Genomic DNA, 27500 nt, shown 5'->3' with positions numbered 1-27500 from the left:
GCTGACTGGTTAGCACGCAACAAAAGCTTTTCACTGCACCTTTGGAACCGCCCCCTCCCCTGACAGCAGTCTGAAGAAGGGTCTCGACCCGAAAACGTCACCCATTCCTTCTCTCCAGAGATGCTGCCTGTCCCGCTGAGTTACTCTAGCATTATATCTCTACCTTCGGTATGAATATTGATTTCTCTAACTTCAAGTTGCCCTTTCATTCCTACTCTCTCCGTCTCTCCCCCACCCAAGTCGTACCAGCTTCAAAGTCGTCTTGTTGAGTCTCGTTGTCTGCAACTCCTTTTCACCTAGCCCACAGCTAACAATAGCCGGCTTCCTTTATCATCATGTCCTTTTTCCCCTCTTCTTCCCTTCGTTTGTTCTATATCTATCTATACCACTGTCGATCTTTCTCGTTTCCCTTTCCCCAGACTCTCGGTCTGAAGAAGGGTTTCGACCACAGAAGGCAGTGGAGGCCAATTCACTGGGTGAATTTAAGAGAGAGTTAGATAGAGCTCTAGGGGCCAGCGGAATCTAGGGATATGGGGAGAAGGCATGGTGGCGCAGCGGTAGAGTTGCTGCCTTACAGCGAATGCAGCGCCGGAGACTCAGGTTCGATCCCGACTACGGGCGCCGTCTGTACGGAGTTTGTACGTTCTCCCCGTGACCTGCGTGGGTTTTCTCCGAGATCTTCGGTTTCCTCCCACACTCCAAAGACGTACAGGTAGGTTAATTGGCTGGGCAAATGTAAAAAAATTGTCCCTAGTGGGTGTAGGATAGTGTTAGTGTGTGCGGGGATCGCTGGGCGGCGCGGACCCGGTGGGCCGAAGGGCCTGTTTCTGCGCTGAATCTCTAAATCTAAAAATCTAAGGCAGGCACGGGTTACTGATTGTGGATGATCAGCCATGATCACAATAAATGGCGGTGCTGGCTCGAAGGGCCAAATGGCCTTCTCTATGTTTCTATGTTTCTATGTTTCTATGTTTCTATGACCCGAAACGTCACCTATTCCTTCTCCCCAGAGATGCTGCCTGACCCGCTGAGTTACTCCAGTCTGTCTTCGGTTTAAACCAGCGTCTGCAGTTCCTTCCTACACAATTTGTGAGGAGATTTGCAAACCCGGTCATTAGCTGGCTGAGGAAGTAATCCCCAGCGGCTCACGGTCTCCTCCTTAAGGACCGCTCTCTTGCAGTTCCCCGTCCCTACTGTCCAACCACAAGTAAGACGCCAACCGCTGGCTGACCGCCCTCTACTGAGAAGGTGGTGGAGAGAACGTTGTCACCAGAACGCCCTTCTGGGTGGCGTTATGTACGCCTTTGCGTGGGCATGTGGAATGCTCTTTGTTCAAGTCTGTCTGTCTCTCTCTCTCTCTCTCTCTCTCTCTCTCTCTGATCTTCTCCTCACTTCCTCTCCCAAATACATTTGATGGCTTGTTTCAATTTTATTGCCCATTCACTGCGCTGCTGAAACCCTTTCATTTGGAAGTGTAAGAAAATAACTGCAGATGCTGGTACAAATCGAAGGTATTTATGCACAAAATGCTGGAGTAACTCAGCGGGTCAGGCAGCATCTCGGGAGAGAAGGAATGGGTGACGTTTCGGGTCGAGACCCTTCTTCAGACTGATGTCAGGGGGGCAGGACCCTGCAACCGCACGAGATGCAACACCTGTCATCATCATATCATATCATATATATACAGCGCGGAAACAGGCCTTTTCGGCCCACCAAGTCCGTGCCGCCCAGCGATCCCCACACATTAACACTATCCTACACCCACTAGGGACAATTTTTTACATTTACCCAGCCAATTAACCTACATACCTGTACGTCTTTGGAGTGTGGGAGGAAACCGAAGATCTCGGAGAAAACCCACGCAGGTCACGGGGAGAACGTACAAACTCCGTACAGTGCAGCACCCGTAGTCAGGATCGAACCTGAGTCTCCGGCGCTGCATTCGCTGTAAAGCAGCAACTCTACCGCTGCGCTACCGTCCCTTTACCTCCCTCCTCAACTCCATCCAAGGACCCAAACAGTCTTTCCAGGTGAGACAGAGGTTCACCTGCACCTCCTCCAACCTCATCTATTGCATCCGCTGCTCCAGATGTCAACTTATTTACATCGGCGAAACCAAGCGCAGGCTCGGCGATCGCTTCGCTCAACACCTGCGCTCGGTCCGCGTTGGCCAAACTGGTTTCCCGGTGGCCAAGCACTTCAACTCCCCCTCCCATTCCCAGTCTGACCTTTCTGTCATGGGCCTCCTCCAGTGCCATAGTGAGGCTCACCGCAAATTGGAGGAACAGCACCTCATATTTCGCCTGGGCAGCTTGCAGCCCAGTGGTATGAACATCGACTTCTCCAACTTTAGATAGTTCCTCTGTCCCTCTCTTCCCCTCCTCCTTCCCAGATCTCCCTCTATCTTCCTGTCTCCACCTATATCCTTCCTTTGTCCCGCCCCCCTGACATCAGCCTGAAGAAGGGTCTCGACCCGAAACGTCGCCCATTCCTTCTCTCCCGAGATGCTGCCTGACCTGCTGAGTTACTCCAGCATTTTGTGCATAAACCCTTTCATTTGGTAAATCAGTAACACGCGTTGGCCTCTCAAAGATGCAGCGTGGACGCTGAGTACACGGCAGCGAGTTCCTACCTGCGTCTTTGTTGCGAGTCGTGGATCTTCTCGTAGCTTGGAGCTTGATGCCTTGCTCTGGGATCAGAGAGGAAAATAATTGGAGAGACTCCACTATTGAGGTTAGTACAATCGATCACCCGCTCCTTCTCTCCAGAGATGCTGCCTGTCCCGCTGAGATACTCCAGCGTGTTAATAACCATATAACCATATAACAATTACAGCATGGAAACAGGCCCGTTCGGCCCTACCAGTCCACGCCGACCACTTTCTCTGACCTAGTCTCATCTACCTGCTCTCAGACCATAGCCCTCCAATCCCCTCCTATCCATATACCTATCCAATTTACTCTTAAATAATAAAATTGAGCCTGCCTCCACCACTTCCACCGGAAGCTCATTCCACACAGCCACCACCCTCTGAGTAAAGAAGTTACCCCTCATGTTACCCCTAAACTTTTGTCCCTTAATCCTGAAGTTATGTCCCCTTGTTGGAATCTTCCCCACTCTCAAAAGGGAAAAGCCTACCCACGTCAACTCTGTGTCTATTCTACCCACACAGTCGACTGGTCAGAAGCAAGACGAACCTCCGACGGGCAATTTGCAAGAAAGCAGAAGACACAAAGTTTCAGGAGTAACTCAGCGAGTCAGGCAGCATCTCCGGAGAAACGGGATAGGCGACGTTTCAGATCTGAAGAAGGGTGTCAAGACGAAACGTCACCGATCCCTTTTCTCCAGAGATGCTGCCTGGCCCGCTGAGTTACTCCAGCACTTTGTGTCTGTCTTCGGTGTAAACCAGCATCTGCAGTTCCTTCCCACACACTTCAATGTGCTTGGCCCTTGAAAGATCATGGCCTGGTACCCGAAGACAGACACAAAGAGCTGGACATATGAATGAAAATGTGACGATGATCAAGGAAAAGTGGAGTCCACAATGGTCCATGATGGGACATGTTGGCCGGCACGGGCAAGATGGGCTGAAGGGCCGGTTTCTATGCTGTTATGACAATAGACAATAGGTGCAGGGGTAGGCCATTCGGCCCTTCGAGCCAGCACCGCCATTCAATGTGATCATGGCTGATCATTCTCAATCAGTACCCCGTTCCTGCCTTCTCCCCATACCTCCCTGACTCCGCTATCCTTAAGAGCTCTATCTAGTTCTCTCTTGAATGCATCCAGAGAATCGGCCTCCACTGCCTTCTGAGGCAGTGAATTCCACAGATTTACAACTCTCTGACTGAAAAAGCTAGGTATACCTAGGTCATAAGACCACAAGAGATCGGGGTAGAATTAGGCCATTCGGCCCATCAAGTTTAAGGGGGCAGTAGACCAGTGTTTGGCCACTCAGCAGGTCAGCTCTCAGACTGAAGAAGGGTCTCGACCCAGAACGTCACCCATTCCCTTCTCTCCAGAGGTGCTGCCTTCCCCGCTGAGTTACTCCAGCACTTAGTGTCTGCCTTGGGCCTGTATGTTCGGTACCTGAGCAAGTCGGAGTCTGATTGTGGACCGAGGATCCACTGACTGGTTTCCCCTCTGGCGTGACACACCAGCAGTAGCCCGTCAGCTTGTGGCACTGGACCTGTCGAAGCAGAGAGAAAGACGCGAATCAGGCGTGGGCGGTCACGGTGGCGCAGCGGTAGAGCTGCCGCCTCACAGCGAACGCAGCGCCGGAGACCTGGGTTCCATCCCGACTACGGGCGCCGTCTGTACGGAGTTTGTACGTTCTCCCCGTGACCTGCGTGGGTTTTCTCCAAGATCTTCGGTTTCCTCCCACACTCCAAAGACGTGCAGGTTTGTAGGTTAATTGGCTGGGCAAATGTAAACATTGTCCCTAGTGGGTGTAGGATGGTGTTAACGTGCTGGGATCGTTGGTCGTCGCGGACCCAGTGGGCTGATAGCGCCTGTTTCCGTGCTGTATCTCTAAACTAAACTACCAGAAGGCCATAAGGTCATAAGTGATAGGAGCAGAATTGGGCCATCGATGAGCTTGGTAGTGGGGTGAATGAGTAGCTTGGTAGTGGGGTGAATGAATAGCTTGGTAGTGGGGTGAATAATAATAATAATAATAATAATAATGTATTTTATTTATATAGCGCTTTTCATATACTCAAAGACGCTTTACAGAGATTTAGAGAACATAGGGAAATTAATAAATAGATAAATAAGTAAATAAATAAACGAACAGAGAAAGGAGACAGAAGGTGAGGTGACCTTCAGTGGTTGAAGGCAGTGCTGAACAGGTGAGACTTCAGCGAAGTTTTGAATGTGATGAGTGTGGAGGAGTCTCTAACGGTTTGGGGTAGTGAGTTCCATAGGGTGGGAGCAGCGATGGAGAAAGCCCTGTCCCCCCAGGATCTGAGTTTGGTCCGGATGTGGGGGGATAGGAGATTGGCAGCAGCAGAGCGGAGGGTGCGGGTGGGAGTGTGCCTGTGGAGGAGGTCGGTCAGGTAGGATGGGGCCAGGTTATGGAGGGCTTTGTAGGTTATGAGGAGGATTTTGTACTGGATTCTCTGGGGGATGGGGAGCCAGTGGAGTTTATAAAGGACGGGGGTGATATGGTCACGGATCGGGGAGTGGGTGAGTAGACGGGCAGCTTGGTAGTGGGGTGAATGAACAGCTTGGTAGTGGGGTGAATGAACAGCTTGGTAGTGGGGTGAATGAATAGCTTGGTAGTGGGGTAAATGAACAGCTTGGTAGTGGGGTAAATGAACAGCTTGGTAGTGGGGTAAATGAACAGCTTGGTAGTGGGGTGAATCCCACAGATTCAACACCCTCTGACTAAAGAAATTCCTCCTCATTTCCTTCCTAAAGGAACGTCCCTTAATTCTGAGGCTGTGCCCTCTGGTCCTAGACTCTCCCACCAGTGGAAACATCCTCTCCACACCCACTCTATCCAGGCCTTTCACTATTTGGGTAAGTTTCAATGAGGTCCCCCCCCTGCCTCGTCCTTCTAAACTCCAGCGAGTGCAGGCCCAGTGCCGACAAACGCTCATCGCACGTTAACCCATCGGCCACATCACCTGTGCGAAGGTACCGTCCTCGTTACATTCCGGTACGATGATGGAGTCCGTAGCCTTCCGTGTTTGAGCCAGTGCTTGAGCCCTGTCTTCCTGGCACCTGACCTTGGCCCTGTCTGCAACACAGAGAGACCTGGATCAGTGTCCCTGCATTCACGGCCATCTCTAGGATTCACCGACCGACGTTTGGCCGGCGCGGTGGCGCAGCGGTAGAGCTGCTGCCTCACAGCGCCGGAGACCCGGGTTCCATCCCGACTACGGGTGCCGTCCGTACGGAGTTTGTACGTTCCCCCCGTGACCTGCGTGGGTTTTCTCCGAGATCTTCGCTTGCTTTCCTCCCACACTCCAACGACGTACAGGTTTGTAGGTTGATTGGCTTGGTGTAAATGTAAATTAGATTTTTTTTTTAGATTTTAGCGATACAGCGCGGAAACAGGCCTTTTCGGCCCACCGGGTCCGCGCCGCCCAGCGATCCCCGCACACTAACACCATCCTACACCCACTGGGGACAATTTTTACATTTGCCCAGCCAATTAACCTACAAACCTGTACGTCTTTGGAGTGTGGGAGGAAACCGAAGATCTCGGAGAAAACCCACGCAGGTCACGGGGAGAACGTACAAACTCCGTACAGACAGCGCCCGTAGTCGGGATCGAACCTGAGTCTCCGGCGCTGCATTCGCTGTAAGGCAGCAACTCTACTGCTGCGCCACCGTGCCGCCATTGTGGTCCCTAGTGTGTGAAGGGTAGGGTCGGTGAGCGGGGATCGTTGGTCAGCACGGGCTCGGTGGGCAGAAGGGCCTGTTTCAGCGCTGTAGCTCTAAAGTAAACTAAACAAGAGGTTGGATTAATAATGAGCCGGGGAGAACATTGGCCTTCGGTTGACACAAATTCTTGGAAGAAACATGAGATGGTATTGACGAAAGGATTTTCAGAATTAAGATACATTTAGATCTCGGTAATTATCCTTCTCGTCATGTCAGGCTGAGGCACTTATTGCACAACCTTAAAGGAACAAAAACATCAAAATGGTTTCAAATGACCAGAATCAGACCGAATTTGATACTCAAGCACATGGGGGGGGGGGAGAATATTAAAACAAATGGTCGAAAGGCAAGACGGAAGGCAAAGTTCACATCCGGAGCTACGGTGCGACAGAGCTATTCAGCCCAGAAACAGGCCCTTCGGCCCGACTGGCCCGTGCCGACCGAGTAATCCCACTTGCCTGCATTCCGGGTTTGCGGGGAATCTGGGGTTATGGGGAGAAGGTGCACGCCATGGCCTCTGGTCTCCTCCCACACGCCAAAGAGTTTGTGTCGGAAAATAACTGCAGACGCAGGTACAGATCGAAGGTATCACAAAATGCTGGGGTAACTCAGCAGGTCAGGCAGCATCTAAGAGAGAAGGAATGGGAATGGGGGAGAGGGGGAATGGGGAGAGGGAATGGGAATGGGGGAGAGGGGGAATGGGGGAGAGGGAATGGGAATGGGAATGGGGAGAGGGAATGGGAATGGGGAGAGGGAATGGGAATGGGGAGAGGGAATAGGAATGGGGAGAGGGAATAGGAATGGGGGAGAGGGAATGGGAATGGGGAGAGGGAATGGGAATGGGGAGAGAGAATGGGAATGGGGAGAGGGAATGGGAATGGGGAGAGGGAATGGGAATGGGGAGAGGGAATGGGAATGGGGAGAGGGAATGGGAATGGGGAGAAGGAATGGGAATGGGTAGAGGGAATGGGAATGGGGAGAGGGAATAGGAATGGGGAGAGGGAATGGGAATGGGGAAAGGGAATGGGGAGAGGGAATAGGAATGGGGAGAGGGAATGGGAATGGGGAGAGGGAATGGGAATGGGGAGAGGGGATGGGAATGGGGGAGAGGGAATGGGGATGGGGAGAAGGAATGGGAATGGGGAGAGGGAATGGGAATAGGGGAGAGGGAATGGGAATGGGGGAGAGGGAATGGGGATGGGGAGAGGGGATGGGAATGGGGGAGAGGGAATGGGAATGGGGAGAGGGAATGGGAATGAGGGAGAAGGAATGGGAATGAGGGAGAGGGAATGGGAATGGGGAGAGGGAATGGGAATGAGGGAGAGGGAATGGGAATGGGGAGAGGGAATGGGAATGGGGAGAGGGAATGGGAATGGGGTAGAGGGAATGGGAATGGGGAGAGGGAATGGGAATGGGGAGAGGGAATGGGAATGGGGGAGAGGGAATGGGAATGGGGAGAGGGAATGGGAATGGGAATGGGGAGAGGGAATGGGAATGGGGGAGAGGGAATGGGAATGGGGAGAGGGAATGGGAATGGGGAGAGGGAATGGGAATGGGGAGAGGGAATGGGAATGGGGGAGAGGGAATGGGAATGGGGTAGAGGGAATGGGAATGGGGAGAGGGAATAGGAATGGGGAGAGGGAATGGGAATGGGGAGAGGGAATGGGAATGGGGAGAGAGAATGGGAATGGGGGAGAGGGAATGGGAATGGGGAGAGGGAATGGGAATGGGGGAGAGGGAATGGGAATGGGGAGAGGGAATGGGAATGGGGAGAAGGAATGGGAATGGGTGACGTTTCGGGACGAGACCCAAGGGTCTCGACCCGAAATGTCACCCATTCCCATTCCCTCTCTCCTAGATGCTGCCTGACCTGCTGAGTTACTCCAGCATTTTGTGATACCAAAGAGTTTTTCGGCTCGGTAAAATTGTTCATTGTAAATTGTAATACGTGCGTGTGTGGGATAGTGTTAGTGGGCGGGGATCGCTGGTCGGCACGGGCTCGGGCGGGCCGAAGGGCCTGTTTCCGCGCTGCATCTCTGAACGGAAGCGAACTTACCGCTGCAGCGGCTCCGCGGCAGGGCGCTGAGCGAGGGGTCCCGGCATTTTGCGCGCTGGAAGGCGCAGTGGGACTTGTAGAGCTTGCGGTCACTGCTGCACACGGACTTCTGCTGGGCCCTGGAGCAATCGATGTTGCACAGCCCACCCCGGTCACTCTCAGCGATGAGGAACTGAAACAGCCACAGATCCATGTCAGCACAACACCAATGCCTCAACATCCTCACAGCCTGGGAAGTTCCACATGTTTGCTTTAGTTCACAGTTTAGTTTAGAGATGCAGCGTGGAAACAGGCCCTTCGGCCCACCTAGTCCGCACCCACCAGCGATCCCCGCACTCTAACACTATCCCACACACGAGGGACAATTTACAATGTTACCGAAGCCAATTAACCCACAAACCGCCACGTCTTTGGAATGTGGGAGGAAACCGGAGCACCCGGAGTAAACCCACGCAGGTCACGGGGGAACGTACAAACTCCGTACAGACAGCACCCGCGCACAGGAACACACACACACACACACACACCTGGAGTAACTCAGCAGGACAGGCAGCATCTCTGCAGAGAAGGAATGGGTGACATCACCCATTCCTTCTCTCCAGAGATGCTGCCTGTCCCGCTGAGTTACTCCAGCATTTTGTGTTTACCTTCGATTTAAACCAGCATCTGCAGTTCTTTCCTACACACACACGCACATATATAGATATATATATATATACACATATATATATATACATACATACATACACACATATATATACATATATGCACATATATGCACACATATATACACACACACATACGCACACACATATATACACACACACATACACATATATGTATATATATACACATATATACTCCAAAGACGTACAGGTATGTAGGTTAATTGGCTGGGTAAATGTAAAAATTGTCCCTAGTGGGTGTAGGATAGTGTTAATGTACGGGGATCGCTGGGCGGCACGGACTTGGTGGGCCGAAAAGGCCTGTTTCCGCGCTGTATATATATGATATGATATGATATATATGTATATATATCCACACATATACATACACACACATATATATACATATATATATATATATATATATATATATATACATACCTATATATACATACATATATATACACTTATATATACATATATATATTCACACATACACACATATTTATATATATCTACACATACACACGTACATACACATAAAAACAAACAAACACTAATAGTCTATGTAGTTTGGAGCTTGTTGTGGTGTTTAATAGCTTGCTGGCCGTGGGGAAGACGCTGTTCCTGAACCTGGACGTGACCGTTTTCAGGCGCCTGCGCCTTCTTTGGCACACGTGACAATAATAAACCTAAACCTAAAGGAGAAACAAAACCCACTGAAATAAGCTGAAGTCAGTCAATAAATGCAGGAGTAAAGCACACGGGCGGGTCTAAGACCCCACTCTGCGTGTGGTAATTGGAAAGTCCTGCCATACCTAGCAGACGCCGAGTGTCTTTCTATGAAAACGCATGAGCTTAGACAATGACCCTCTGTTCCCAACTCCCACTGTGGCTAAAAATACACAGGGTGTGCAATATTATTTACTGTTTCCTTGTTTCCAAGCTGGTAAACACGGTGAGAAAGTGCTCCCAACTCTCCCCTCCCTCATCCCCTCACATTCCCACTCCACCACCTTCTCCAAAGCTCATTTTTATTCCCCCCTTTTCTCCCTCCCACTCTCCTGTTTTTTGTTTTCACGTTCTCTTTCTCCCTCTCGTTCCTTCTGCCCTCTTTTGTCCTGATGCGATCGTTGAAACCATCGACCAACGGAGACGGTTTTGAGCAAAGTATGGACTGCCGGGGGGAGGTGAATGGGCCGAGCTGCGTCCCTGGCTGGCCAGTTCAGCATCAGGAAAGAACTGCAGATGCTGGCTGCTTTAAACCGAAGATAGACAGACACAAAACGCTGGCGTAACTCAACGGGACAGGCAGCATCTCTGGGGAGAAGGGATGGGTGATGTCTGAAGAAGGGTCTCGACCCAAAACGTCACCCATTCCTTCTCTCCAGAGGTGCTGCCTTTCCTGCATTACTCCAGCATTTACTCCAGCATTACTCCAGCATTACTCCCGAGTTACTCCAGCATTACTCCCAAGTTACTCTAGCATTACTCCCGAGTCACTCCAGCATTACTCCCGAGTCACTCCAGAATTACTCCCGAGTCACTCCAGCATTACTCCCGAGTTACTCTAGCATTACTCACGAGTTACTCTAGCATTACTCCCAAGTTACTCCAGCATTACTCCCAAGTTACTCTAGCATTACTCCTTAGTTACTCTAGCATTACTCCCTAGTTACTCTCGCATTGCTCCTGAGTTACTCCAGCATTACTCCCTAGTTACTCTCGCATTACTCATAAGTTACTCCAGCATTACTCCTGAGTTACTCTAGCATTATAACAGGTATAACAGAGTCACTCCAGCATTACTCCCGAGTCACTCCAGAATTACTCCCGAGTCACTCCAGCATTACTCCCGAGTTACTCTAGCATTACTCACGAGTTACTCTAGCATTACTCACGAGTTACTCCAGCATTACTCCTGAGTTACTCTAGCATTACTCCCGAGTTACTCTAGCATTACTCCCAAGTTACTCGAGCATTACTCCCGAGCTTAGCAAAAGTGGACCACTGGGCAGTCGCATTACTCCCGAGTTACTCCAGCATTACTCCCGTTACTCTGGCATTACTCCCGAATCACTCCAGCATTACTCCCGAGTTACTCTAGCATTACTCCCGAGTCACTCCAGCATTACTCCCGAGTTACTCTAGCATTACTCACGAGTTACTCTAGCATTACTCATAAGTTACTCCAGCATTACTCCTGAGTTACTCTAGCATTATAACAGGTATAACAGAGTCACTCCAGCATTACTCCCGAGTCACTCCAGAATTACTCCCGAGTCACTCCAGCATTACTCCCGAGTTACTCCAGCATTACTCCCGTGTTACTCCAGCATTACTCCCCAGTTACTCTAGCATTACTCCCGAGCTTAGCAAAAGTGGACCACTGGGCAGTCGCATTACTACCAAGTCACTCCAGCATTACTCCCGAGTTACTCCAGCATTACTCCCGAGTTACTCTAGCTGAGTTACTCCAGCATTAATCCCGAGTTACTCTAGCATTACTCCCGAGTGACTCCAGCATTACTCCCGAGTTACTCTAGCTGAGTTACTCCAGCATTACTCCTGAGTTACTCTAGCATTACTCCCGAGTTACTCTAGCATTACTCCCGAGTGACTCCAGCATTACTCCCGAGTTACTCTAGCTGAGTTACTCCAGCATTACTCCCGAGTTACTCCAGCATAACTCCCGAGTTACTCCAGCATTACTCCCGAGTTACTCCAGCATTACTCCCGAGTCACTCCAGCATTTTGTGTCTGTCTTTGAGTTTAGTTCAGAGACAATTCTCTGCAATTTCTTGTGGCCCTGGATAGAGCCGTTCCCAAACCAGGCTGTGCGACACGTCCCAATAAAATGCTTTCAGGAGTTGGATGAGTTGGTGAGAGGTGTCGGGGGAACATGCCGAACTTCCTTACTCAGGCAGCATCTCTGGAGTGAAGGAATGGGTGATGTTTCGGGTCGAGACCCTTCTTCAGACCTTAAGTCTGCAGTTCTGATTAATCCTGATTCACCAAACTAAAGGAATTTCTGGTGGGGGGGGGGGGGGGGGGTTGATGGCTGGGTTTGGGCGGTGGCTGGATGAGCTGGATGAGGTTTCCAATCCCGGCCTTCTCTAATCTCGTCAAAGATCAGATTCAACTGCTGGATAATGGCCAGCAGTGAACATACAATGAGCCACATAACAGTTAGTCACCTCCAAGCCACACCGGGGCCTCCCAACCACTGGGCACGCGATGCCTGTGAATTAAGTAATTTAAGATTACTCGCCTTAATGCAACTGGCCCGTCAGTCTGAGGTAAAGCCGCTTTAATAGATGTTGCATTGAATAAATACAAAGACCTGGAATGACACAGATTTTCTTTAACCCTCTCTAACTGCGATGGTTTTGCCAGGAAAGCAAAACTAGTATTGAGCGCGGCGGTAGAGTTGCTGCCTCACAGCGCCAGAGACCCGGGTTCGATCCCGACCGCAGGTGCTGTCTGTACGGAGTTTGTACGTTCTCCCCGTGACCTGCGTGGGTTTTCTCCAGGATCTCCGGTTTCCTCCCACACTCCAAAGACGAACAGGTTTTGTAGGCTTGGTGGAATTGTGGATCGTCCCTAGTGTGTGTAGGATAGGGTTAATGTGTGGGGATCGCTGGTCGGCACGGATTCGGTGGGCCGAAGGGCCTGCATGCTAACCAGCCAAATCATACAATAGACAATAGGTGCAGGAGGAGGCCATTCGGCCCTTCGAACCAGCACCGCCATTCAATGTGATCATGGCTAATCATTCTCAATCAGTACCCCGTTCCTGACTTCTCCCGTACCCCCTGACTCCGCTATCCTTAAGAGCAATATGGAGAGATTCACTGTCCACTACCCTCAGTAAATCAGTCTGAAGAAGGGTCTCGACCCGAGACGTCAGCCATTCCTTCTCTCCAGAGATGCTGCCTGACCCGCTGAGTTACTCCGGCATTTTGTGTCTACCTGCAATATAACAGTCCCAGCACTCGATGAGTTAATCCAAGGGTCCATTGGAGAATGTTCACACATCAAGAATAGAGCAGGAAAATACCCAAGGAAAAGTTATAAACTGAAAATAAATATTTTTATGGGGTTTTGGAGGAGGTTAATTTCACTCAATTTGTTATGTTTAATGTTCAATTAGTGAAGGCCCCTTGTGTCTTCCGAGAGAGAGGGGGGGGAGAGAGAGAGGGGGGGAGAGAGGGGGGAGAGAGGGGGGTAGAGAGGGGGTGAGGGAGGGGGAGGGAGGGGGGAGGGAGGGAGGGGGAGGAGGAGGGAGGGGGGACGGAGGGGGAGAGGGGGGGAGAGAGGGAGGGAGAGAGAGGGGGGAGAGAGAGGGGGGAGAGAGAGGGGGAGAGAGGGGGGAGAGGGGGGAGGAGGGTGGGACGGAGGGTGGAGGGAGGAGGGAGGGAGGGGGGGGAGGGAGGGGGAGGGAGGGGGAGGGAGGGTGGGAGGGAGAGAGGTAGCCGTCTATGGAACCCCCTCCTCTGCCAAAATTGGCTCCCCCACCACCACAAGCCGCAAAACCACAAACCTGTCTGACTTAACCTGCCAAACTATTGCACAAAATATACAAACGGCAATTAGATGTGTTTTTTCTGCTAAAGTGTCTCTCCCTCACCGCCCTGCCGAGCTGCCACTAGCTTTAGTTTCACGATTAAGACAGGGTCGTTTATTAAATGCATTCCCCCTCTCCCCCACCCCCCCCCCCGATCTACTCCCTGGTGTCCTGATTGCGAGCGTATTAGTATTGTCGTTATTAATTTAATGACCTGTACTTTATTATATTTTATCTTGTGTATATTGAATTTCATAAGGTCATCAGTGATTGGAGCAGAATTAGGCCATTCGGCCCGTCAGGTCTCCTCCGCCATTCAATCATGGCTGATCTATCTCTCTCTCCTAACCCCATTCTCCTGCCTTCTCCCCATAACCCCTGACACCCGCACTAATCAACAATCTATCTATCTCTGCCTGAAAAATATCCACTGACTTGGCCTCCACAGCCTTCTGTGGCAACGAATTCCACAGGTTCGCCACCCTCTGACGAAAGAAATTCCTCCTCATCTCTTTCCTGAAGGAATATATCCTCTAATTCTGAGGCTGTGGCCTCTGATCCGAGACTCTCCCACTAGTGGAAACATCGGTGGCGCAGCGGTAGAGTTGCTGCCTTACAGCGAATGCAGCGCCGAGACTCAGGTTCGATCCTGACTACGGGCGCCGTCTGTACGGAGTTTGTACGTTCTCCCCGTGACCTGCGTGGGTTTTCTCCGAGATCTTCGGTTTCCTCCCACACTCCAAAGACGTGCAGGTTTGTAGGTTAATTGGCTGGGCAAATGTAAAAATTATCCCTAGTGGGTGTAGGATAGTGTTAATGTGCGGAGATCGCTGGGCGGCACGGACCCGGTGGGCCGAAGGGCCTGTTTCTGCGCTGTATCTCTAAATCTAAAAAAAATCTAAAATCCTCTCCACATCCATTCTATCCAGGCCGTTCACAATTCGGTGAGTTTCAATGAGGTCCCCCTTCATCCTTCTAAATTCCAGCGAGCACAGGCCCAGTACCGACAAACGCTCATCATATGTTAACCACTCATTCCTGGGATCAAGGGTCTCGACAATAAACAATAGGTGCAGGAGGAGGCCATTCGGCCCTTCGAGCCAGCACCGCCATTCAATGTGATCATGGCTGATCATTCTCAATCAGTACCCCCGTTCCTGCCTTCTCCCCATACCCCCTGACTCCGCTATCCTTAAGAGCTCTATCTAGCTCTCTCTTGAATGCATTCAGAGAATTGGCCTCCACTGCCTTCTGAGGCAGAGAATTCACAGATTCACAACTCTCTGACTGAAAAAGTTTTTCCTCATCTCAGTTCTAAATGGCCTACCCTTATTCTTAAACTGTGGCCCCTTGTTCTGGACTCCCCCAACATTGGGAACATGTTTCCTGCCTCTAACGCCAGATAGAGCTCTTAAGGATAGCGGAGGTCAGGGGGTATGGGGAGAAGGCAGGAACGGGGTACTGATTGAGAATGATCAGCCATGATCACATTTGAATGGCGGTGCTGGCTCGTAGGGCCGAATGGCCTCCTCCTGCACCTATTGCCTATTGAGCCGGGTTCGATCCCGACCGCGGGTGCTGTCCGTACGGAGTTTGTACGTTCTCCCCGTGACCTGCGTGGTGGTTTTCTCTGGGACCTCCGGCTTCCTCCCACACTCCAAATCCCGTGGAGGGGAGGTTCATCGGCCGATTGGCTTGGCGTAATTGTAAATTGTCCGGCGTGCGTGCGTGCGTGGGTATCGCTGGTCGGCGCCGACCCGGCGTGGGGGGCAGAAGGGCCTGTTTCCATGCTGCCCCTCTTTTTTTTTTAAAAACCTTTGTAAAAAATAAAAACTAACGGGGGAAAACAGCAGTCTCAGACCAAAATATTTCCAGGCAGTTTGGGACTGGACGGACGAAGGGAGAGTACAAGGGCTGAATAAAACCTGAACACGGATTGCTTGAGTGAATTTATGGCCATCGCTAGAAGAAGCGGTGGTCTATATTCGGTGATTGAATCACCCCAGTGTGTGTACCAACATTCCCCCTGGACAGTGAGACCCAAGCTGATATATTAAGAAGGAATGTGACCACAAATTACATAAATACGCCAAGGTATAAAAGCTCTTTCTATTTTCTTAACATTTATTGCTGGATAAATATTATTTTGTTAAGGTGCCAGCTGTGATTGACTCAGCATGACTGTACACAGATGCTCCTCACAGCTCGCAAGCCTTACCGCACCGTGTTAATGGCCCAATAAAATCCAGGGCCCCAACATACAAGGGCCGCTGGTGCAGGAGCAAACTCCTGGACTTGGAACAGCCCCGCACAAATTGAAGCTGACAGCAAGCTATTTTCCAGACTTCTTGGTGCAGATGATGAAGACGGGCACGGAACGCAATCATCTCCATCCATTGACTTGTCCATTGAGTTCCTTCTCACACTGTTCCGCGGTTGGTATAATTGTAAGTTGTTCCAGTGTGTGCAGGGTAGTGTAAGTTTGCGGGGATCACTGGTCGGCGTGGACTCGATGGGCCGATAGGGCCTGTTTCTGCGCTTGTAGACAAGAGGTGCAGGAGTAGGCCATTCGGCCCTTCGAGCCCCCACCACCATTCACCATGATCATGCACAATCAGTGCCCCGTTCCTGCCTTCTCCCCACACCCCCTGACTCCGCTATCCTTAAGAGCTCTATCCAGCTCTCTCTTGAAAGCATCCAGAGAATTGGCCTCCACTGCCTTCTGAGGCAGAGAGTTCCACAGATTCACAACTCTCTGAGTGGAAATTTTTTTCCTCATCTCCACCCCTTATTCGAAAACTGTGGCCCCTGGTTCGGGACTCCCCCAACATCGGGAACATGTTTCCTGCCTCTAGCGTGTCCAATCCCTTAATAATATTATATGTTTCAATAAGATCCCCTCTCATCCTTCTAAATTCCAGTGTATACAAGCGTAGTCGCTCCAGTCTTTCAACATATGACAGTCCCGCCATTCCGGGAATTAACCTGGTGAACCTACGCTGCACGCCCTCAATAGCAAGAATGTCCTTCGTCAAGTTTGGAGACCAAAACTGCACACAGTACTCCAGGTGCGGTTTAACCTAAACTATCTAGAAAGGAATTGCAGATGCTGGTTTAAACCAAAGATAGATACAAAAGGCTGGAGTAACTCAGCAGGACAGAGGAGGTAGTTGATTTAAAACGCATTTTTTATAGGTACATGGTTTAGGAAAGGCTTAGAAGTACATGGACCAAAGACAGCAAATCGGACCAGGTCAGATGTTGAAACGAGGAACTGCAGATGTTGGTTTACACCAAAGTGCTGGAGTAACTCAGCAGGTCAGGCAGCATCTCTGGAGAAGGGCACTGACCCGAAACGTCATCCATCCTTGTAACTCTCTCTCTCTCTCTCACGCACTCTCACTCTCTCTCTCTCTCTCACGCACTCTCTCTCTCTCACACTCTTTCTCTCACACACTCTCTCTCACTCTCTCTCTTATACTCTCTCTCTATCTCACACACTCTCACACACTCTCACACACTCTCTCACTCTCAAACACTCACGCACAGCAGAGTGAGTGTGTGTGTGTGTGAGTGCATGCATGTGTGAGTGTGAGTATGTGTGAATGCACGTGTGTGTGTGTGTGTGTGTGACTGTGTGCCTGTACATGCGAGTATGCGTGTGTGTGTGCATGTCCGTGTGTGTGTGTGTGCGTGGTGCTAACGGGTTGGTGAAGCAGTCTCCCCCAGGGGCCCTGACACACATGACACACACAGGCATGGAATTAATCACATCATAGACAGGCGAGTGGGGCAGAGAGATTGAGTGGCAAGTGCTTGCAGCTGGGGGTGGAGGCGAGGGGGGGTGGAGGCGAGGGGGGGGTGGAGGCGAGGGGGGTGGAGGCAAGGGGGTAGAGGGCGAGGGGGGGTTGGGGCGAGGGGGGGGTGGAGGCGAGGGGGTGGAGGCGAGGGGGGGGGTGGAGGCGAGGGGGGGTGGAGGGCGAGGGGGGGGTGGGGGCGAGGGGGTAGAGGCGAGGGGGGGTGGAGGCGAGGGGGGTAGAGGCGAGGGGGGGTAGAGGCGAGGGGGGGGTGGGGCGAGGGGGGGGTGGAGGCGAGGGGGGTGGAGGTGAGGGGGTAGAGGCGAGGGGGGGTGGAGGCGAGGGGGGGTGGAGGCGAGGGGGGGTGAAGGCGAGGGGGGGTGGAGGCGAGGGGGGGTGGAGGCGAGGGGGGGGTGCAGGCGAGGGGGGGTGGAGGCGAGGGGGGGTGGAGGCGAGGGGGGGGTGGAGGCGAGGGGGGGGGTGGAGGCGAGGGGGGGGTGGAGGCGAGGGGGGGTGGAGGCGAGGGGGGTGGAGGCGAGGGGGGGTGGAGGCGAGGGGGGGGTGGAGGCGAGGGGGGGTGGAGGCGAGGGGGGGTGGGAGGCAAGGGGGGGGTGGTGAGGGGGGGTGGAGGCGAGGGGGGGGTGGAGGCAAGGGGGTGGAGGCGAGGGGGGTGGAGGCGAGGGGGGTGGAAGCGAGGGGGGGTAGAGGCGAGGGGGGGTAGAGGCGAGGGGGGGTAGAGGCGAGGGGGGGTGGAGGCGAGGAGGGCGGAGGTGTGGGGGGGTGAGGGGGTGTAGGAGGGGGAGGATGGGTGTGTGAGGGGGGGAGGGTGGTGGTGAGGGAGGGGGAGGGAGAGGGTGAGGGTGAGGGGAGAGGAGGGAGCCGTGACCCGTGACCTGCGTGGGTTTTCTCCGGGTGCTCCGGTTTCCTCCCACACTCCAAAGACGCACAGGTCTGTAGGTTAATTGACTTGGTTATAAATGTAAATTATCCCATGTGTGTGTGTGTGTTTAGGTGTGTGTGTGTGTGTGTAGGTGAGTGTGTGTAGGTGTGTGTATGTGTGTATAGGTGTGTGCGTGGGTGTGTGGGTGTGTGTGCGTGGGTGTGCATGTGTGTGCGCGCAGGTGTGTGTGCGCGTAGGTGTGTGAGTGGATAAGTGTGAGCGCGTAAGTGTGAACGCGTAAGTGTGAGCGCGTAAGTGTGAGCACGCAAGTTTGAGCGCGCAAGTGTGAGCGCGTAAGTGTGATCGCATAGGTGTGAGCTCATAAGTGTGAGTGCGTAAGTGTGTGTGTGCGTGTAAGTGTATAGGTAGGATGACGCTAGTGTGTGGGGACTACAGGTCGGCATGGACTCGGTGGGGCCGAAGGGCCTGTTTCCAGCGCTGTATCTCTAAACTCTAAAACTCCAACCCCATTACAGCTCACCGCCGGCCAGACAGAGGTGGAGACATCAATGGCGGCTTTATATCCATGGGCCGGTGCAGTGGTTAAGTCACCGGGCGTGGACAATAGCCAATATTCAGCTCCACAAACTGTTCAGGAGACTCGGAGGAGGGTTTCAACAAAAAAAAGCCTGGAGTGAGTTTAACAAATTGGCTGATTAATGGCATGAAGCCTTCTGAGCAGCACCTTAACAAGCCAAGGTCAAGGCATCGTGTACCAAGGGACACGCTGAACATAACCTCCTTATGTAGTCACTGGCGGGCTACCCATGTACAGCAAGCAGTCACTCAACATCTGCCAGTGCTGGATCGTGGCAGGCACTGAGAGAGGGAGGGGGGAGAGGGGTGGGGGAGAGAGGGAGGGGGGGAGGGAGACGGGAGGGAGAGGGGGGGGAGGGGGGGAGGGGGGGAGAGAGGAGGGAGGGAGGGAGGAGGGAGGGAGGGAGGGAGGGAGGGAGGGAGGGAGGGAGGGAGGGAGGGAGGGAGGGAGGGAGGGAGGGAGGGAGGGAGGGAGGGAGGGAGGGAGGGAGGGAGGGAGGGAGGGAGGGAGGGAGGGAGGGAGGGAGGGAGGAGGGGGGAGGGAGGGAGGGAGGGAGGGAAGGGGGGAGAGAGGGAGGGAGGGAGGGAGGGAGGGAGGGAGGGAGGGAGGGAGGGAGGGAGGGAGGGAGGGAGGGAGGGAGGGAGGGAGGGAGGGAGGGAGGGAGGGAGGGAGGGAGGGAGGGAGGGAGGGAGGGAGGGAGGGAGGGAGGGAGGGAGGGAGGGAGGGAGGGAGGGAGGGAGAAAAAAAATTTATTAAATCTTTTTTCTTTTCCAAAATAATGATGAAATGGGGCTTTAGGGATTCACACCCTTCAGGCAGAACATGAGTGGAGCTTTTGTGAGGCTGGACTGAAGTTCGTCTGGAGTAGGGCCTCTCCCACAAAGATGGGGACTCACAGAAACCCAGACCCCCTGTCAGAAGCTGAGAAATGACTACAAGCTCCACGCTCTGCCCGAGCACAGAGCCTCGTTTAGGAGGCTTTGGGCAATTAAAATTAAAAATAAATAAATACTCTTTCTTGAAACAAAAATAAAGCACTTACAGTAGCTTATGTGGAGATTTCACAGCAGGAGTGACAGGTCTAATTGATGGCCCCTTCTATCTTTGCAAAGGAGCCCTGATTTTGGGAGATATATTCATGACCACAAGACATGGCAGCAGAATTAGGCCGTTCGGCCCATCCAGTCTTCTCCACCATTCGATCATGGATGGTCTTGTCTTTCCCGCCCCACCCCATTCTCCTGCCATCTCCCCGTAAGCTTTTGGATATCGTAGAACTACATGTTTCCTCCCACACTCCAAAGACGTGCAGGGTTGTAGGTTAATTGTGTAAGTGTAACTTATCCCTAGTGTGCGTAGGGTAGTGTGAATGTGCGGGGATCGCTGGGCGGCGTGGATTTGGTTTGGCTGAAGGGCCAGTTTCCGTGCTGTATCTCTAAACCAAACTATCTCCTCTGGATTCACACTCCATCAGTATCACAATCCCCTGATCTTGCAACAAAATTTTTTTTTATTTGTCTACTTACTATGCTGTGTCTTGGACCCCAAAAAGTATAAATATCTCTTGGAGTAAATGGTTGGACTAAGTTTTCTCTACATGCATTTGGGAGAAGAGCACATTTGAACAAATGTATCAATACTCTGAAGAAGGGTCCTGCCCTGAAACATCACCTATCCATGTTCTCCACAGATGCTGCCCGACCCGCTGAGTTACTCCAGCACTCTGTGAAACGTCACCTATCCATGTTCTCCACAGATGCTGCCTGACCCGCTGAGTTACTCCAGCACTCTGTGAAACGTCACCTATCCATGCTCTCCACAGATGCTGCCTGACCCGCTGAGTTACTCCAGCACTCTGTGAAACGTCACCTATCCATGTTCTCCACAGATGCTGCCCGACCCGCTGAGTTACTCCAGCACTCTGTGAAACGTCACCTATCCATGTTCTCCACAGATGCTGCCTGACCCGCTGAGTTACTCCAGCACTCTGAAACGTCACCTATCCATGTCCTCCAGAGATGCTGCCTGACCCGCTGAGTTACTCCGTAGGAAAATAACTGCAGATGCTGGTACAAATCGAAGGTATCACAAAATGCTGGAGTAACTCAGCGGGTCAGGCAGCATCTCTGGAGAGAAAGAACGGGTGACGTTTGGGGTCGAGACCCTTCTTCAGGGTCTCGACCCCAAACGTCACCCGTTCTTTCTCTCCAGAGATGCTGCCTGACCTGCTGAGTTACTCCAGCATTTTGTGATACCTTCGCTGAGTTACTCCAACACTTTATGTCCTTTTTTGTAAACCAGCATCTGCAGTTCCTCGTATCCACCTATGAATAGGAAGGTAGATGCAAAAAGCTGGAGTAACTCAGCGGGTCAGGCAGCATTTCTGGAGAGAAGGAATGGGTGACGTTTCGGGTCGAGACCCTTCTTCAGACTAGAATCAGTGGAAAGGGAAACGAGAGGTATCGACAGTGATGAAGGAAAGGTTTAGAAGGAGATAGGCCAAATGTAGGCAAATGGGACTAGCCCAGAATGCCAACTTGGTTGGCATGGACAAGGTGGGCCGAAGGGCCTGTTTCCATACTGTGCCTCTGTGTTAGGGAGACACGTTGAAACTTTGATTCTCAATCTTGCGTTGGAGGTTGGAAATTGGAGAAGCACTTTGCGTCTTGCCTGAAGCCGTCTGAAGAAGGGTTTTAAGAAAATTTGGAAATGAAGAGTTGGCAAGGTTGGACTGCAGAAAGCATTTCAGGACAGCTGCCGTGTGGCAACAGGGAGATACAAAACACTGTTGTTCAGACGAACATATTTTAAAGTGTCACAGTTGGCATGGACAGAGGTTTCCCACAGCAAACAGCTCCAGTAGACTACAAACCCATGGAGGAATGTCAATGGGGAAAAAACACCTGATACGCCTAGTCATAGAGTCACAGAGTGATACAGTGTGGAAACAGGCCCTTCGGCCCAACTTGCCCACACCGGCCAACACGTCCCAGTTACACTAGTCCCACCTGCCGACGTTTGGTCCATATCCCTCCAATCCAGTCCTGTCCATTGCTAACTGTCTAAAAGTAGACACAAAATACTGGATTAACTCAGCGGGTCAGGCAGCATCTCGGGAGAGAAGGAATGGGTCTCGACCCGAAACGTCACCCATTCCTTCTCTCCTGAGATGCTGCCTGACCCGCTGAGTTACACCAGCATTTTGTGAATAAATACCTTCGATTTGTACCAGCATCTGCAGTTATTTTTCTTTTACTGTACACAAGCAAAATCACAATGAAGTACTCGGCTGCTGTCAGTGTGAAGTTTGGAGGAAGGGTGAAAAGCTTTTTCTCTGTGTGCTTTCCAAACGGATCAGATCAGGGCAGCACGGTGGCACAGCTGGTAGAGCCATTGCCTCACAGTGCCAGAGACCCAGGTACCATCCTAACCTCAAGTGCTGTCCATGTGGAGTTTGCACGTTCTCCCTGTGAGCGGGTGCTCCGGTTTCCTCCCACTTCCCAAAGAGGTAGAGGTTTGTAGGTTAATCGGCCCACTGTAAATTGCCCTTAGTGTCTAGGGAGTGGATGAGAAAGTGGGATAACATGGAACTGGTGTGGACGGGCGACCGATGGTCGGCATGGACTCAGTGGGCCGAAGGGCCTGTGTCCGCGCTGCATCTCCAAACTAAACCCAAGTGCGATGGTTGTAGTGTAAGAACAGCAGTTTATTGACGACAGTTTATTGACGACAAGCACATTTCAATGCACAGAGGCAAGGTTAAGCCAAGCGTGTTTATGTGTGTAAACATGTGGGCATGCGTGTGGTCAAATGGGGAGGGGAGGGAACAGGGGAAGGGGAGAGATTTCAGTGGCGGCACGGTTGCGCAGTGGTAGGGTTGCTGCCTCACAGCGCCAGAGACCCGGGTTCGATCCCGACCACGGGTGCTGTCTGTACGGAGTTTGTACGTTCCCCCCATGACCTGGTAGGTTGCCAAACTCCTTGTCAAAGACATAGAAACATAGAAACATAGAAAATAGGTGCAGGAGTAGGCCATTCGGCCCTTCGAGCCTGCACCGCCATTCAATATGATCATGGCTGATCATCCAACTCAGTATCCCGTACCTGCCTTCTCTCCATACCCCCTGATCCCTTTAGACACAAGGGCCACATCTAACTCCCTCTTAAATATAGCCAATGAACTGGCCTCAACTACCTTCTGTGGCAGAGAATTCCACAGATTCACTACTCACTGTGTGAAAAAAAACTTTCTCATCTCGGTCCTAAAAGACTTCCCCCTTATCCTTAAACTGTGACCCCTTGTTCTGGACTTCCCCAACATCGGGAACAATCTTCCTGCATCTAGCCTGTCCAACCCCTTAAGAATTTTGTAAGACCATATCAGACTTCAAATACAAAGCACACAGGACACCAGAATGGACCATTCGGCCCAGGCTATCCGTGCCGAACATCATACCAAGTCAAACCGATCTCCCCTGCCTGCACATAATCCATATCCCTCCGTGTCCATGTGCTTATCGAAAAGTCCGCTCCAACTCCCACCAACTTCTACAGATGCACCCTGGAAAGCATTACATCGGGCTGCACCACAGCTAGGTTTGAGAATAGTTCCGTCCAAGACCGCACGGGATTGCAGCGAATTGTGGACGCAGCCCAGACCATCACACAAACCAGCCTCCCTTCCATTGACTCCATTTATACCAGCAAGTTAACATCCTCAGTTCTTTGTTCCTGCTCCTTAAAATTCACTTCTTTTTTTTTGCATCTAGTTCCGTTTATTGTCACGTGTACCGAGGTACAATGCAAAGCTTTTTTTGTTGTCAGCTGAAAGACTAGACGTGATTACAATCAATAGACAATAGACAATAGGTGCAGGAGGAGGCCATTCGGCCCTTCGAGCCAGCACCGCCATTCAATGTGATCATGGCTGATCATTCTCAATCAGTACCCCGTTCCTGCCTTCTCCCCATACCCCCTGACTCTGCTATCCTTAAGAGCTCTATCTAGCTCTTTCTTGAATGCATTCAGAGAATTGGCCTCCACTGCCTTCTGAGGCAGAGAATTCCACAGATTCACAACTCTCTGACTGAAAAAGCTTTTCCTCATCTCCGTTCTAAATGGCCTACCCCTTATTCTTAAACTGTGGGCCCTGGTTCTGGACTCCCCCAACATTGGGAATATGTTTCCTGCCTCTAACGTGTCCAACCCCTTAATAATCTTATACGTTTCGATAAGATCTCCTCTCATCCTTCTAAATTCCAGTGTCCACGTCAAGCCATCCATTGTGTACAGATACAGGATAAAGGGAATAACGTTTAATGCACCGTAAAGTCCAGTAAAGTCCGATTAAAGGCATAAAATGCTGGAGTAACTCAGCGGGTCAGGCAGCATCTCTGGAGAAAAGGAAAGTCCAGTAAAGTACAATTAAAGATAGTTCGAGAGTCTCCAATGAGGTAGATGGCAGCTCAGGACTGCTCTCTAGATGGTGGTAGGATGATTCATACATAGAAGCAGAGAAACATAGAAAATAGGCGCAGGAGTAGGATATTCAGCCCATCCAGCCATTCAATATTCTTGCCATAGAGGGAGTACAGAGAAGGTTCACCAGATTGATCCCTGGGATGGCAGGACTTTCATATGAAGAAAGACTGGATAGACTCGGCTTGTACTCGCTGGAATTTAGAAGATTGAGGGGGGATCTTATAGAAACTTACAAAATTCTTAAGAGGTTGGACAAGCTAGATGCAGGAAGATTGTTCCCGATGTTGGGGAAGTGCAGAACAAGGGGTCACAGTTTAAAGGTAAGGGGGAAGTCTTTTAGGACCGAGATGAGAAAGGTTTTTTTCACACAGAGAGTGGTGAATCTGTGGAATTCTCTGCCACAGAAGGTAGTTGAGGCCAGTTCATTGTGAGTGCGAGTGTGTGTCAGTGTACTATTGAGTGTGACTGTGTGTCACAGTGCACTATTGAGTGTGTGTCACCATGCACTATTGAGTGTGAGTGTATGTCACAGTGCACTATTGAGTGTGAGTGTGTGTCACAGTGCACTATTGAGTGTGAGTGTGTGTCACAGTGCACTATTGAGTGCGCGCATGTCACAGCGCACTATTGAGTGTGAGTCACAGTGCACTATTGAGTGTGACTGTGTGTCACAGTGCACTATTGAGTGTGACTGTGTGTCACAGTGCACTATTGAGTGTGACTGTGTGTCACATCGCACTATTGAGTGTGAGTGTGTGTCACAGTGCACTATTGAATGTGAGTATGCGTCACAGTGCACTATTGAGTGTGAGTGTGTGTCACAGTGCACTATTGAGTGTGACTGTGTGTCACAGTGCACTATTGAGTGTGAGTGTGTGTCACTGTGCACTATTGAGTGTGAGTGTGTGTCACAGTGCACCATTGAGTGTGAGTGTGTGTCACAGTGCACTATTGAGTGCGAGTGTGTGTCACCGTGCACTATTGAGTGTGACTGTGTGTCACAGTGCACTATTGAGTGTGAGTGTGTGTCACAGTGCACGATTGAGTGTGAGTGTGTGTCACAGTGCACTATTCCAGACCTGTTCCGTGTCCCTGCAGCCCTGGGTACAGTGAGCACTCCTGCCACCTGCTGGTTGGTGGGTGACGGTTCTGCAGCAGGTGAACAGTGCAAAGTACAGCCTGAAGAAGGGTCTCGACCCGAAACGTCACCCATTCCTTCTCTCCCGAGATGCTGCCTGACCCGCTGAGTTACTCCAGCATTTTGTGTCTACCTTCGGTTTAAACCAGAATCTGCAGTTCGTTCCCACACAATGCAAAATATCATCTAGAAAAGCAGATGTCGATATACCAAGCTCCAATCTTATAATTAATAAGATACATGAATTATATATCTTGAATATATACATATATATATATATATATATACACACACACACACACATACGTACACACAGTCACATAAGAAGATAACTGCAGATGCTGGAACAAATCGAAGGTTTTTATTCACAAAATGCCGGAGTAACTCAGGTCAGGCAGCATCTCGGGAGAGAAGGAATGGGTGACATTTCGGGTCGAGACCCTTCTTCAGACACACCAGGTTCCTGTTACTTTTTTTGCATGTCTTTGATTCATCTAGATACTAAAACTCTCATATGTTTGTTTGTTTGTTCCTGAACTACAGACAAAACGGTACGCGATAGCGCGACAATTTTAGGCCCACCTTGCTCACCGTCGTCCCTTTGGTGCTAATGGAAGAAGTCTCGTTGAAATCGGTGTTAAAGTTTAAACCTATCTTCTAGGGAGGGAGGGGGAGGATAAAGGGGGTTGAGGAGGGATGGAGTGTGGGGGAGAGGGGGGAAGGGGGAGAGGGGGAGAGGGAGGAGGGGAGGAGGGGAGGAGAGGTTGGGCCCAGCGGGTCCACTTGGTCTAGTTTGTTCTATATCTCTCTACATCACGGTCTATATCTCTTTTTTCCCATTCCCCTGACTAGTCTGAAGAGGTGTCTCGACCCAAAACTTCACCCATTCCTTCTCTCCAGAGATGCTGCCTGTCCCGCTGAGTTACTCCAGCATTTTGGGTCTATCTTCGGTTTAAACCAGCATCTGCAGAATACACACCACGACACGGTGGCACAGCGGTAGAGTTGCTGCCTTACAGCGCTTACAGCGCCAGAGACCCAGGTTCGATCCTGACTACGGGTGCCGTCTGTACGGAGTTTGTACGTTCTCCCCGTGACCTGCGTGGGTTTTCTCTGAGATCTTCGGTTTCCTCCCACACTCCAAAGGCGTAGAGGTTTGTAGATTAATTGGCTGGGTATAAATTGTCCCTAGTGTGCGTAGGGTCGTGTTAATGTACGGGTATCGCTGGTCGGCACGGACTCGATGGGCCTGTTTCCGCACTGTATCTCTACACATACAACCATGCACATGATTCCCCGACCCTGGGTGAGAGACTCAAAAACCAGAGGACATAGGTTTAAGGTAAGAGTCAAGTCAAGTTTGACTTGACTTGACTCTTACCTTAAACCTTACCTTAAACCTATGTCCTCTGGTTTTTGAGTCTCTTACCCAGGGAAAGATTTAACAGGAATTTGAGGGGCAACTTTTTCCACACAGAGGGGGGTGGGTGTATGGAACAAGCTGCCAGAAGAGGTAGTTGAGGCTGAGACTATACCAAGGGCGTGCAGCGTAGGTTCACTAGATTAATTCCCGGAATGGCGGGACTGTCGTATGTTGAAAGGCTGGAGCGATTGGGCTTGTATACACTGGAATTTAGAAGGATGAGGGGGGATCTTATTGAAACATATAAGATAATTAGGGGATTGGACACATTAGAGGCAGATAACATGTTCCCAATGTTGGGGGAGTCCAGAACAAGGGGCCACAGTTTGAGAATAAGGGGTAGGCCATTTAGAACGGAGATGAGGAAGAACTTTTTCAGTCAGAGGGTGGTGAAGGTGTGGAATTCTCTGCCTCAGAAGGCAGTGGAGGCCAGTTCGTTGGATGCTTTCAAGAGAGAGCTGGATAGAGCTCTTAAGGATAGCGGAGTGAGGGGGTATGGGGA

General features: G+C 51.2%; 1 protein-coding gene across 1 annotated transcript in view; it reads right to left on the bottom strand.

Moving 5' to 3' along the window:
* Positions 1–27500, bottom strand: part of LOC144611721 (SPARC-related modular calcium-binding protein 1-like) — an 85477-nt gene that overhangs the window by 50488 nt on the left and 7489 nt on the right. Inside the window, exons 2-5 of the mRNA XM_078430953.1 lie at positions 8450–8621; positions 5631–5743; positions 4090–4189; positions 2633–2689 (exon numbers count right to left, since the gene is read on the bottom strand). Coding sequence (XP_078287079.1) covers positions 2633–2689; positions 4090–4189; positions 5631–5743; positions 8450–8621 — 442 coding nt within the window. The remainder of the gene's footprint in view (positions 1–2632; positions 2690–4089; positions 4190–5630; positions 5744–8449; positions 8622–27500) is intronic.

This window comes from Rhinoraja longicauda, chromosome 41, assembly GCF_053455715.1.
Source record: "Rhinoraja longicauda isolate Sanriku21f chromosome 41, sRhiLon1.1, whole genome shotgun sequence".
In the NCBI taxonomy this organism is placed as follows: Eukaryota; Metazoa; Chordata; class Chondrichthyes; order Rajiformes; family Arhynchobatidae; genus Rhinoraja; species Rhinoraja longicauda.
The sequence above is the reverse complement of the archived record's forward strand: the minus strand, read 5'-3'. Positions and strand labels throughout refer to the sequence as shown.